At 36.0% G+C, this 14,153-nt stretch overlaps 1 protein-coding gene across 3 annotated transcripts in view; it reads right to left on the reverse strand.

The window, feature by feature from the left end:
- The window catches only part of LOC127523943 (B-cell receptor CD22-like), an 80,390-nt gene that overhangs the window by 65,380 nt on the left and 857 nt on the right, over nt 1–14,153 (reverse strand). For 2 of the 3 annotated variants that reach the window (XM_051915163.1, XM_051915164.1), the window contains 6 exons: nt 13,713–14,057; nt 13,368–13,616; nt 12,947–13,204; nt 12,462–12,806; nt 12,115–12,363; nt 11,697–11,951 (listed from right to left, as the gene is read on the reverse strand). In XM_051915163.1, the coding sequence (XP_051771123.1) occupies nt 11,697–11,951; nt 12,115–12,363; nt 12,462–12,806; nt 12,947–13,204; nt 13,368–13,616; nt 13,713–14,057 (1,701 nt within the window). Of the gene's footprint in view, nt 1–8,586; nt 9,450–9,689; nt 9,750–9,833; nt 9,912–10,107; nt 10,154–10,272; nt 10,376–10,458; nt 10,702–10,864; nt 11,114–11,211; nt 11,557–11,696; nt 11,952–12,114; nt 12,364–12,461; nt 12,807–12,946; nt 13,205–13,367; nt 13,617–13,712; nt 14,058–14,153 lie in introns of those variants that run through there. The other variant, XM_051915165.1, reaches the window with a different exon arrangement.

Raw genomic sequence — 14,153 nt, forward strand, 5'->3', positions numbered from 1 at the left:
CTGAAGCAGGAACAAACATTTGAAGTCACCATTGTGGTGATCAGTGTTTCCTGTAGTTGGGCTTTTGACTTTTGTTGGTTTTATTAGTTTTTATCTGGCTGTAGTATTAGTGTTCAGAAAACACTTTTAGTGTGTCAGAAGAATATGAGACAAAATGACAGATGATTTTGCCTGTTAATTATAAGTGATCTGATCACATCTGAAGTCTAATCACTAATCCGAAGTGTGTTTAGTTATTAATTCATTTAAATGCTACGATTTTGCGTAATGTGCTACTGACCTTGTCGTACTATTGTGAAAATCATATTTTCGTAAAAAATGAAAACATATTGTGAGCAGGAAGTTAATAACTTATATATCGAACACTCACAGACAACAACAATCAGCAAATGAAACTTAACAATGGTGACATGCTTCATGCCAGCATACAAAACACATTCATGGCTCCCAGCATGCACTGCGGCACAAATGTCAATGCTGCTGAATTATTTTACTATTTATATTTGAGTTATTTTTTGATTGTTGAGGTTTGTATGAGTGTTGACACAAGAAGTATGACAAGTGATGGCTGAGCTTTTTTTATTATTATTATTCCTTAATGCTTCAACTTCATAATTTTTGAAAACATCATGAAACTCCAGAGAAGCAATTATTTAAGTCATTTTAATGCAGTCATTTGACTGCTATTAAACAGATCTGCCTTTCACCTTTGTCTTTCTTCACCAGCAAACAAATGTTCTCTGAAAACACTATTGCGTTTGCTAAAGGAGAAATAAGTTAACGAAAGAAAAGGATCAAGAGCCCAAACAAACACTGATCACCATATTGGTGACATTAAATCAAATATTAAAAAAAAAAAAAAAAAACTGATCCTCTGTTAATTCTCAATAAGAAACAAATACTAATAAATAAAGTCAGTCTGTGAAGCTGGTAATGCTGCGGAGTTGTTTAATCAGATCTTGAGAGATTTAATATCTTTTATCTTCAGCTGATTTCATCTAAGGCTGTGGCTGAAGTTGTAGTTTCTGTTCTTGTCGTTTTTCTTCCCTTTGACATTAATTAGCTGGGTTGCGGCTTTTTGCAGTTGTATGTTACTCACTGCAGGTTTTATTTGTGTATTATGTAGTGATTTATGTGAAATGTAAGCAGTGTGTTATCTTATCAAATGTATTTAAAAGGATAAAGCTCAATATATTTTACATAATTACTTAGACTGATGTGACGTACAGGATGAAGTGCTTTGACTAATTAAATGAGATGCAGGAAACAGACTCAAAGATAAATCTACACCAATAAAATAAAAACAAATCTATACTAATAATACAGATCTTCAACCTTTATATATATTATTTATTTATTAAACAAACCTTCTGTCTTTCTGTTAACTTCTGTCCTTCTGTTTACTTCCCCTTTAGCAGTTTTGCAGAACTAAATTGGTAACGCTTGCATTAGCAGAGATTATATATTTTTCTACAAACCTTCGTTTGTGTTCATCTGAAGAAAGAAGGTCATAGATCTCGAATGACATGCAGGTAAAAGATGAGTAAAAAGTGAGGACTTTAGCATTTGAAATGAAATACTGATTAAAAAAATAGTTTTAAAATAATAAGAAGTGCCAAAATCTGTTTTGAAATAAGTTGTTTTTTCAAATAAAGGTTTCCGAGTCAGTGATATCAGATTGTGTATGTGTTTTTATTGTACTTCGCCTGTAACTTCATAGAGCAAGAGGGTAACAAGCACCACTTTAATTTACAGCCTGCAATACCCTGTAACTTCATGAAACAAGATTGTATTTCCCCAGAATTTAAATAAAAGTTGCAATAGTTTTACTTGCCTTGAAACACAGAAGCCCAAACTTAATCCGTGCACTTTTGCTTTTAAAAAATTACTGTATAAACGCACTGATATGTACCCTGTCATTTTAAAAAAAGCTTTTATTGGTACACTATTATTACAAAAAGCTACGTAGTTTCTTTGAACAAGAGAGACGGGAAGTGAAAGAGTGAGAAGTGTGTTCACTTGCTACTTATTGTTATTATAATTTTTTTTTTTTTTTTTTTTTTCATTCAAAAGCCAGGAGCATAATTAAGAGAAACTTGTACCTGTGACACATACAGCAGCAGAAGACAAAGCAAGAGGAAGTCTGCATCTCATCACATTTATGACAAAAACACTATCAGGAAACACTGAAACACACAGAGAGCTTCAGAAGAACTGAATCTACTGACAACAGAGAAGATCATTTAATAAGAGAGAAGAATGAAGATCATCTTGACTTTCACTCTGATGATGATTCCTGGTAAGAATCTGAACTCAAGTTCTGATCCAACAATCACATCAGAAGAACCAGAACAGTAATTTAATATTATGTATACTAAAATGGTGAAATTATCTTTAAAACACATTGAAATTAGTCCCAGTTCAGTATATTTTAGTGTTTTATTAAAGTGTGTTTTTGTTGTAGGTGTCGTGAGCTCCATCAGTGTGACAGGATATTCAGGAGGAGGAGTCATGATCAAATGTGAATATGATAAAAGATATACAGCAAATGAAAAGTATTTTTGTAAAGGACAGTGGTCAGTCTGCACTGACCAAATCAAGACTAAAGAGAAAGATAAATGGGTTCATTCTGGAAGATTCTCTCTGTATGACGACACAAGATCAGCAGTCTTCAATGTGACCATCAGAGATCTGAGAGAACTGGATTCTGACACGTACTACTGTGGAACTGATATATCTGCAAAAAAAGATCCCTACACTGAAGTGAATCTGAAGGTTATAACAGGTGAGTAATTTTGACAATGACCATCACCAATGCTGGTGTTTTTTGGCAATTTAATGCAAAAGTATATTAATTGGTAAAATTAGTGTTCCTTTTAAATTAAGTTTATTTCCCTGACCCCATTGTCACTTCTTTAAGCATAAACTCACTTGATTTTTGTCATTTTGCATCTCAAACAAATGCATCTTGTTTCAAGATTGTTTATATTGTAAAATAAAAAATCCCTTTATTTGGTGTAAAACTGTTATTTTTGAGCATTTTTTAACACAAATCATGTTAAAGGGCAAATGTCAGCACTAAGAGACTTAATTAGTCAACAGGATGTTTAGAACAGCTAAAGCTGCAATGAAGTGAATTTCACTTGCTGAAGTTGAAGATAAATATATACATGTATGGCCAAATGTTCCCCTAAACAAGACAACAATGAGCTAAACTGTGTCTTAAAGAAGTGGAAGCACATTTAGATGGTCTGTTCTATTAGACATATGTAAATATTTATATAATCCCAGGTTGTATTGTATGATATTTATAGCTGAAGGTGTAGTATGATCATAATGAGAGGAAGGATGTTTGCCTTATGTAGGGGAGTGCAGGGCACAAAGTAACGCGGGGCTAGTAGTAACAAACATGGTTTAAAACTTTCCACACATGCCATCATGACGAAACTTAGTGTATTTACTAGTTGCCATATCAACACTATATTGAGAAAAAAATGTGCTAAAATTAAAAAAAAACCTTGGAAGATATCATGCTGATATTATTTTAATCTTATATCTGTTATTTAACAGTTGAGACAGTTCCTTAATGCTGCTCTAACCAGCAGAAGGTTTCAAATCCCAGTTGCACAGGTGGGGCACATTACACTGCGTTACAATGTGCCCCTATTAGAGCTATGCTATTTTATTCTATACTTTTATGAATTCTATTGAGAAACCACAAGAAAAAGGTGAATAAAGCCTGAGAGTCAATGTTCAGAAATTATTAATTATTATGTTTTGAACTATGCTGTATAGCTGTGTTTTCTGGTGTTTGTTCTCAAACGCAAAAATTAGTTTATTTTTAATTATTAAAAAATGCTATTTTTTTTATATGAAAAAGTTAATAATTGTATTTTATTGACTATATATATATATATATATATATATATATATTACATCAGATAACATTTTAAGCTGTCATAGTTGTCACATTTCACTTCCATTCTTTCGGGTAAATAAAGAAAAAAGTTAATTGAATATTAATTGAACAAAGCCACATAATTGTACTGTACATGTGTGAAATTAATGTGGGAAAAAAATAAATACTCTGAACCCCAAGTGAATTTACACAAACTGGGAAAGTCAACAAGTGTTATTTTGTGCCCCGCTCTCCCCTAGTTCTCAATTAACTCAAGGTTTATGAAAATCAAATTTCATGAAGATTTATTATTTACAAAAAGGAAAATTGATGGGGTTTCTAAAGTTTTTAAAGCTTGAAAATGTGCATACTGTTTGTCACAGCAAATGTTTTTCTCTATTTTTAGAGCTAATGACAAATCCACCACCTTTGTCATCATCATCATCATCATCATCATCGTTACCACCATCATCATCATCATCATCATCATCGTTATCATCATCATCATCATCATCATCATCATCATCATCGTTACCATCATCATCATCATCGTCGTCGTCGCCTTTGATCATCGGTGTGACTGTGATTCTGCTTCTGCTCATCATTGGACTCATGTCATGCATTGTGACTCTCTACAAGCGTCAGACTCGAGGTAAACCAGCTTACAGTGTTATCAGAACTTTGGATATTGTTCAGGTAATTTTGTATGTCATGTTACCAATTTAGAAATTTGTCATAGACATTTATGTTGTCAGAATAATGTTTACAGTTGTTTGCCAGCGAATTACATTGTTTTCTGAGGAATGAGTGAAAAGAAAGATGTTGCTTCCCCCTGCTGGTCACAACTAGTCAATGCGAGTCTAATATCTTGAGCATCAATATGAAATGATGCTTAATGTAGTGTTTATTATTACAGACCCTGATTCAGCTGCTAAATTGCCTGAACCTGGAACAGAAAACAGTGAAGGGGTTTGTAAAATCAAGTTGTTTGATATAAGAATGTGTTTGATGGCCTTCATCAAAACTGTAAATAATTTATATTTCTATTCCCAGGTTCCTCAAACACTGCACATTTACGATGCGATTAAAGACACCAGGCTTGACTGCAAAACCACCCAGTTACACAAAACCCCCTCTAATTCTTGTAACACTGTTTATGTTACTGCTAAATTACCCATAAACCCCTCTGTGGAGTGGCGTAAACAGTGCAATAATCAGTTACCCCAAAACCCCTCTGACATTAGCACTGTTTATGCTACTCCACAATTACCCACAAACCCCTCTGATTCTTCTAAAACTGTTTATGCTACTCCACAATTACCCATAAACCCATCTGATTCTTCTAAAACTGTTTATGCTACTTCACAATTACCCACAAACCCCTCTGATTCCTCTAATACAGTGTATGCTACTCCACAATTACCCACAAACCCCTCTGATTCCTCTAATACAGTTTATGCCACTCCACAATTACCCACAAACCCCTCTGATTCTTCTGATAAGGTTTAAGCTACAGTTTAACAGTTTGCCTTTTTATGTAGAACCTTAAAGCGTTCTGTCAGGTGATTCATATTTGGAACTTTTTATAGGTTTCCATCATTTGCTTTAATTCATTACTTTTGTTTAAATGAATTTCTTATTTTAATTCAATTTTACAGATCAAGCAGTTTGTAGAAAAAATATGAATAACCTATTAAACATGAAAGTATTATGCAATAATTGAAGACATCTCTCTTTACTTAGAACATCTTTGGCATTAAGGGTTCTTTAAAATTGACTCATGGGGCCTCATTTATAAAATGTTGAGCAGAAAACATCCTACATTTGATCTTACCATCATTTCTCAAATGTGCATGATTCAGAGAAGTCACACTACATTAAGCATCAAATGTGCGTGATACAGAAGTCAATAATTGCAGAAGTAGCAGTTGTATAAATCACTTTAATGCAGTCATTTGACCATTAAAACAGACATGTTGGTCTGCTTTCTGAAAACACCTGCAATTCCTGAAAAAGTAACTTAACAATAGTCAAGGGTCAAGAGCTCAACTAAAGCAAACACTGATCACCATGATGGCGACTCGAAACAAAACACTTTCAAGCAAACATCAACATCTAAACCTCTGTTAATTCTCAATTTGATCTTCTGTGGACGTCTGACACTGTGAATCATGAGCAGAATCACCAGAGGAAGAGGAGGAGCCATTCTGACAGACATCACTATAAGACCAATATAACACACACACCATGAGAAAAACATCTTTATCTCTAAGAACATTTCCATTAATCACCATCTGTTTATTGTGTTTTGAGAATATTTCTCATTGTTCTCCACAACGGTATTAATCACATATTATTCACATACTATATTCACATATTAACCAATGTAACTCTTACAGCGTTCTGGTGAGTCTGATCTCCAGCAGGTATTAAACTGATGAATTTCTCATGATTACACACTGTTTATTTTAAAATGCTTGCAACAAAAAATGTTTCTTCCTCTTTCTTGACTCCTGCCCACACGAGCAGAGGAAAAAGTGATGCAACAATTCTCTGCCCAAATTTTAAATGGTCCGTGACTCTGCAAACAAGCCTTAGGGCTGCTAGTGCAGGGCCCCTGAGAATTTGCTCATTGGCAAAACGTTGGCCCCTTAGCACTGGCCCTGCACGGGCAGCCCTCACTCAGCCCTCAGCCTTATAGAATACCACTGCATGAAATTTTGTCCTGCTTTAATATTTTGAATGTTTTTAAGTCATTATGCAGAAATTATTCAGACAGGATCATATAGACTCACACAGACATCAAGCGTCAGTGTATGAACTGATTGTCACCATTGTTGAGGTTCATACGCTGACTCTTGATGTCTGTGTGAGTCTACATGATCCTGTCTGAATAATTTATACATAATGACTTAAGACTAGAGCCTGTGCTTCAGTCCAGGATGAGCCAGAAAACACTGCTGTTATGCTGCGAGTTGCTTTATTTCAGAGACAGTAACTGTGTAGTTGGTGATGCAGTGACTAATATGGTTACATTAATTCATGCGTGTGTGTTATTTCTGGTTAAATGCCAGAGATTCACATTTTACAGTGAATGTGTTTTGTTAGTAATAATTCAGGAAATACCTGTAAAATGTTTTTTTCTGTAAAAGTTTTCTGTTTTTGCACTTTATTTAAATTAGGATATGTTACATTAGCTTTACAGTTTTTGTTAGGCAGCAGTTGCTGAAAGTCATTTGTTTTTTTAAAGATTATTTTTTACAGTAAAGGGGTTTTATTGTAATAATTCAGGGAATCCCTGTAAAATGTGTGTTTTTCTGTTTTTTTTTTTTTTTTTTTCTTTGAGTGTTTTTCTGTAAAAAAGTTTAATGAAAATTTCTGTTAAAGTTTTTGAACTTTATTTAAATTAGAGTATTTTACATTAATTTTACAGATTTAGTTTGGCAGCCGTAGCTGACAGTCTTGGACCATTATTTATTTTTTTATTTTTTTTACAGTGTGTCCAAATATTTCAGTTATAAAAAAGAACAATGTAATGATGTTCAATTATTCACTTAATTGGCTATTACTATTATGTTATTATCATTAATTAACAGTTTATCAAGTGAAACAAATTATAGTAAGTTTGTGTTATTATGCACTATAGTAAGCTATACACATTTTAAATTAGGGGGTTAGTTCACCCAAAAATGAAAATAATGTCATTAATTACTCACCCTCATGCTGTTCCACACCCATAAGACCTTTGTTAATCTTCGGAACACAAATTGAGATATTTTTGTTAAAAATCCGATGGCTCCGTGAGGCCTGCATAGGGAGCAATGACATTTCCTCTCTTAAGACGCATAAATGTACTAAAAACATATTTAAATCAGTTCATGTGAGTACAGTGGTTCAATATTAATATTATAAAGCAACGAGAATATTTTTGGTGCGCTAAAAAAAACAAAATAAGAACTTATATAGTGATGGCCGATTTTAAAACACTGCTTCAGGAAGCTTCGGAGCATAATGAATCAGCGTGTCGAATCCGCAGTTCGGAGCGCCAAAGTCACGTGATTTCAGCAGTTTGGCGGTTTGACACGCGATCTGAATCATGATTCGACACGCTGATTCATTACGCTCCGAATCATCCTGAAGCAGTGTTTTGAAATCGACCATCACTAAATAAGTCGTTATTTTGTTTTTTTTGGCGCACCAAAAAGATTCTCGTCGCTTTATAATATTAATATTGAACCACTGTACTCACATGAACTGATTTAAATATGTTTTTAGTACATTAATGGATCTTGAGAGAGGAAATGTCATTGCTGGCTATATAGGCCTCACTGAGCCATCGGATTTCAACAAAAATATCTTAATTTGTGTTCCGAAGTTGATTGAAGGTCTTACGGGTGTGGAACGGCATGAGGGTGAGTAATTAATGACAGAATTTTCATCTTTGGGTGAACTAACCCTTTAATATCATTCATATGTACTTAGTATAATCATTAACTGATATTTGATAGAGACCTGATTTCGAGGGAGGACCCGATTTATCTCGACACTGCAAGTTAATTTTGGAAAGCGGTTTTGAACTGCAAACAAACTGCGTTTTAAACTGATTTTGTTCAAAATGCCGTCACACCAGTTCATTTATTTTATCTGAAGTATATCAGGGCCTTAAAGCACAGATTCAAAACAGAAGGTTGAAAATGATCTTGGTAATTTTTAATGTTCTATTTATGTTCTATTTAAAATGAATCAGCCTCATCGACCCTTTGATAAACATAAAATGTATAAAAATATTCTTGCACAAACTCAGTGGAAAACTCTTTCAGATAGCACTTCAGTTGTGTTCCAATCGACTGTAAGTGGACTGTGAAGTGAACTTCAGGGTATTCTGCTCTCTTAAGTGAGATTACAATTTAAAGGGAGGGAACATGTTCAGTTTGAAAGGCACTGCGACCAGCATAGGGAATAAGGGAACATCGATACACTTCACAGGAAATGGAAAGGGAACATCACACATCTGTCACTGCGCACAGTGTCATCCGTCAGAACTAAAGATGGAGCAGAATCTAAACACATCAGGCTCATTAGGAAAAAGGTGGGTAAGACTGTTTAAACCATTCAGGTATTAGATTGCTATTGTATCTGTGCCATTTTAAATGCTTTCAAACATATACATTTCTAATGAACCTCACAATATGTCTTGTATACTGTGTATATTGTCTTTTTGTCTAATCCGTCGGATTTACATTAATTTAACACTTTATATAATATGCAAAAATTGACCTGTTTATACATTTGTGTCTTGTTGTTACTGTTTTATGTTGAATTATTGCCAGGACCTGTAAGAGACACATAATTTCATTCTCCCATTCTCCCAATTGAACTTGACGTGATGAGAAACATCACTTCACTGCAGAATGGAAACTCTACAGTGGCGTTCACACAGAAAGTCCTTCATTTTCATTGGTAGCTGTGATGTGGGCGTGTCCAACGAAAACCCAAAAGTTGAGTAAAGTTTAACTTGTGCTTCATCTTATCGTGGTGTCTTGCTGTGTGGCTACAACAGAAATAAGACAAGAAACACTTTTACACAGTTCTGCACATGAATGATAAACCAACACTACAATGGTACAAATGATCAGATTTATCTTAAAATTAAAAAAAAAAAAAAAAACTGCTATAATCCAGCTTGTAGAAGAAAGAAAAGACTATGCTTGGTATCCACTGACCAGTAGATTGATTGCTGATGAATGTTTTTATTGATCATACTGAGACAACCTGAGGATCTCACACTTACTGACAGATTCTCATAATCTGAAGAGCTCGACTGGTGAACGGCAGGTCTGGGATGGACAGTCTATGTGAACACATTGATTATTTATTACCTGACTTTTGAAAACACAAACTCTTTTGCACGTGTGGTTTTTGATATTTCACTTACAGCGAGTGTGTCGTAGAGGTCAGAAGATCTGGACTTGAGGTCAAGAGCTGCATATGTGCCTGTACTGGGATCATTGTTCTACAGGGAAACAGAGAGAAAAGGTTTTAAATGTTTTCCATGAAAATAAGAGTCCCTGCCAACAAAAGTGTCAATCAAAAGTGTAATCACTCCATGATGTCTTTATTCTCACATTTATACAGCAGTAGTAAAATCCCGAGTGTGATAATATATATGTTCTTATTGATATCATTCTGTGTTTCTTTGATCATCTCACCTCACACTCATGTATCGCAGATCTTCTGTTTATTTTTTTCTTCTTACTGTTAAAAAGGAAACACAAACAACCCATTTCATTGTTTCATTTAATAATGACATGTTATTCTGTATTCATATAAAATCACATTAAATTTATACTCTTCATTGACAGATTTTTATTTACATTGTAAATATGATGATGATGATGATGATGATGATAATGATGATGAATAATCCTCCAGATGCCGCTGCGATCACAATCACATTCCTACCAGCACCGTGATGAACTGAAAGAGGAAGATCATCATGATTAACTCTCCAAACTGATGAATGATGTGAAGATACAGGAGTGTGTTAATAAAAGCTTCACCTGTGACAGTTACAGCGTCTGATCTCTGAGATCCATGTTGATTGTGAGCCTGACAGTAGAAGCGTCCACTCTGTAGTGCACTGAAACTCTGTCCAGATCCAACAGCTGAGCTTTCATTCTCCTTAAACCAGCTGAAGTTCAGAGCAGGAGGGTTTGAATCACTGCTGCAGATCAGAGTCACTGAATCTCCTGACACTATTTCACCAGATGGACTGATGGACACTGAGATGCTCTTTGGAGGATCTAGAGGTCCAGAATATAAAATGATAATAACTGACAAAAGCTTTTTTGCATTCTAATCAATTTTGTCTTTGAAACTTTTACACAATCTGAATTTTCCATTTTGCAAAATCTGATATGTGAATACATTTACTCAAGTGGCCAAAATATGACTGAATGTACTCACACGTGACATTGAGCTCAACAGCAGGAGAGGTGTGATTGTGTCCGTGTACAGCACAGCTATATCTGCCTGCATCCTCTCTTCTGACTGACTGCAGCAGGAGTTCATTGTTTCTGTCTCTTCTCTCAGTTAATGGCTGTGAGTTTCTGTACCAGATGAATGTTGCTCTGTCAGTCAGAGTGCAGCTGCTTTTACATGTCAGACGGACTGAATCTCCCTCTGTCACTCTCTCAGGAGACTCCACCTGAAGATCTGAACACAACACACACATTATATCTAGTGCTGCTGTCATACACTGATTATTATTCAACATAATGCACAGAAGAAGAGAGAAACCTCATGAAAGTCACCTGTGACAGTAAGAGTCACTCCTGGATCACCAATCCATCTACCATCAGGTTTATCAGTGATGAATCTGAAATAGTACATGCGTGAATCCTTCAGTGTCACATGACTCAGTCTGATGGTGCAGTTCTGCTGTTTATCTCCCAGATACTGAAGCCTCTGACTGTATTCAGGGTCCTCAGACAGATCTGGAGGCTTTTCACCCCTAATAAAGGCTTTTGTCCAGAACATGTTCTTGATCTGATATCCAGTAGGGTATGTATAAGTGCAGCTCATTATCACTGATGAGTCATTTAGTGCACAGATGTGTGAAGGACTGTAACTCACACCCCAACCAGCACTAGAAACCCCTGAAACACATATTAAAGGGATAGTTCACATAAAAAAAAGACATTCTTTGGAGGGTCTAATACAGAAAACACAATCACTTTTTAGAGGACAATGTTTAGAGGATTTAATGACAACAGTTACTGAACCATCATTAACTCACACATGACGTTTAAAGTCACAGCATCAGAGTATTTCTCTCCATGTTGATTTCTGGATCTGCACTTGTATTCTCCACTGTCATCAGAGCTGATCTTTGAGATGCTGTAGATTCTTCCAGATCCTACAAACGTTCTTCCTTTAAACCAGCTGATTTCTGCAGGAGGGTTTGAATCACTGCTGCAGATCAGAGTCACTGAATCTCCTGACACTATTTCACCAGATGGACTGATGGACACTGAGACGCTCTTTGGAGGATCTAGAGGTCCAGAATATAAAATGATAATAACTGACAAAAGCTTTTTTGCATTCTAATCAATTTTGTCTTTGAAACTTTTACACAATCTGAATTTTCCATTTTGCAAAATCTGATATGTGAATACATTTACTCAAGTGGCCAAAATATGACTGAATGTACTCACACGTGACATTGAGCTCAACAGCAGGAGAGATGTGATTGTGTCCGTGTACAGCACAGCTATATCTGCCTGCATCCTCTCTTCTGACTGACTGCAGCAGGAGTTCATTGTTTCTGTCTCTTCTCTCAGTTAATGGCTGTGAGTTTCTGTACCAGATGAATGTTGCTCTGTCAGTCAGAGTGCAGCTGCTGTTACATGTCAGATGGACTGAATCTCCCTCTGTCACTCTCTCAGGAGACTCCACCTGAAGATCTGAACACAACACACACATTATATCTAGTGCTGCTGTCATACACTGATTATTATTCAACATAATGCACAGAAGAAGAGAGAAACCTCATGAAAGTCACCTGTGACAGTAAGAGTCACTCCTGGATCACCAATCCATTTACCATCAGGTTTATCAGTGATGAATCTGAAATAGTACATGCGTGAATCCTTCAGTGTCACATGACTCAGTCTGATGGTGCAGTTCTGCTGTTTATCTCCCAGATACTGAAGCCTCTGACTGTATTCAGGGTCCTCAGACAGATCTGGAGGCTTTTCACCCCTAATAAAGGCTTTTGTCCAGAACACGTTCTTGATCTGATATCCAGTAGGGTATGTATAAGTGCAGCTCATTATCACTGATGAGTTCTTTAGTGCACAGATGTGTGAAGGACTGTAACTCACACCCCAATCAGCACTAGAAACCCCTGAAACACATATTAAAGGGATAGTTCACATAAAAAAAAGACATTCTTTGGAGGGTCTAATACAGAAAACACAATCACTTTTTAGAGGACAATGTTTAGAGGATTTAATGACAACAGTTACTGAACCATCATTAACTCACACATGACGTTTAAAGTCACAGCATCAGAGTATTTCTCTCCATGTTGATTTCTGGATCTGCACTTGTATTCTCCACTGTCATCAGAGCTGATCTTTGAGATGCTGTAGATTCTTCCAGATCCTACAAACGTTCTTCCTTTAAACCAGCTGAAGTTCAGAGCAGGAGGGTTTGAATCACTGCTGCAGATCAGAGTCACTGAATCTCCTGACACTATTTCACCAGATGGACTGATGGACACTGAGACGCTCTTTGGAGGATCTAGAGGTCCAGAATATAAAATGATAATAATTGACAAAAGCTTTTTTGCATTCTAATCAATTTTGTCTTTGAAACTTTTACACAATCTGAATTTTCCATTTTGCAAAAACTGATATGTGAATACATTTACTCAAGTGGCCAAAATATGACTGAATGTACTCACACGTGACATTGAGTTCAACAGCAGGAGAGATGTGATTGTGTCCGTGTACAGCACAGCTATATCTGCCTGCATCCTCTCTTCTGACTGACTGCAGCAGGAGTTCATTGTTTCTGTCTCTTCTCTCAGTTAATGGCTGTGAGTTTCTGTACCAGATGAATGTTGCTCTGTCAGTCAGAGTGCAGCTGCTGTTACATGTCAGACGGACTGAATCTCCCTCTGTCACTCTCTCAGGAGACTCCACCTGAAGATCTGAACACAACACACACATTATATCTAGTGCTGCTGTCATACACTGATTATTATTAAACATAATGTACAGAAGAAGAGAAACCTCATGAAAGTCACCTGTGACAGCAAGAGTCACTCCTGGATCACCAATCCATTTACCATCAGGTTTATCAGTGATGAATCTGAAATAGTACATGCGTGAATCCTTCAGTGTCACATGACTCAGTCTGATGGTGCAGTTCTGCTGTTTATCTCCCAGATACTGAAGCCTCTGACTGTATTCAGGGTCCTCAGACAGATCTGGAGGCTTTTCACCCCTAATAAAGGCTTTTGTCCAAAACACGTTCTTGATCTGATATCCAGTAGGGTATGTATAAGTGCATCTCATTATCACTGATGAGTCATTTAGTGCACAGATGTGTGAAGGACTGTAACTCACACCCCAACCAGCACTAGAAACCCCTGAAACACATATTAAAGGGATAGTTCACATAAAAAAAAAAAAAAAAACATTCTTTCATAATTACTATTGTGAATTCTTTGTTTCCTTAGTTCATT

The sequence above is a fragment of the Ctenopharyngodon idella genome, chromosome 12, assembly GCF_019924925.1.
Source record: "Ctenopharyngodon idella isolate HZGC_01 chromosome 12, HZGC01, whole genome shotgun sequence".
In the NCBI taxonomy this organism is placed as follows: domain Eukaryota; kingdom Metazoa; phylum Chordata; class Actinopteri; order Cypriniformes; family Xenocyprididae; genus Ctenopharyngodon; species Ctenopharyngodon idella.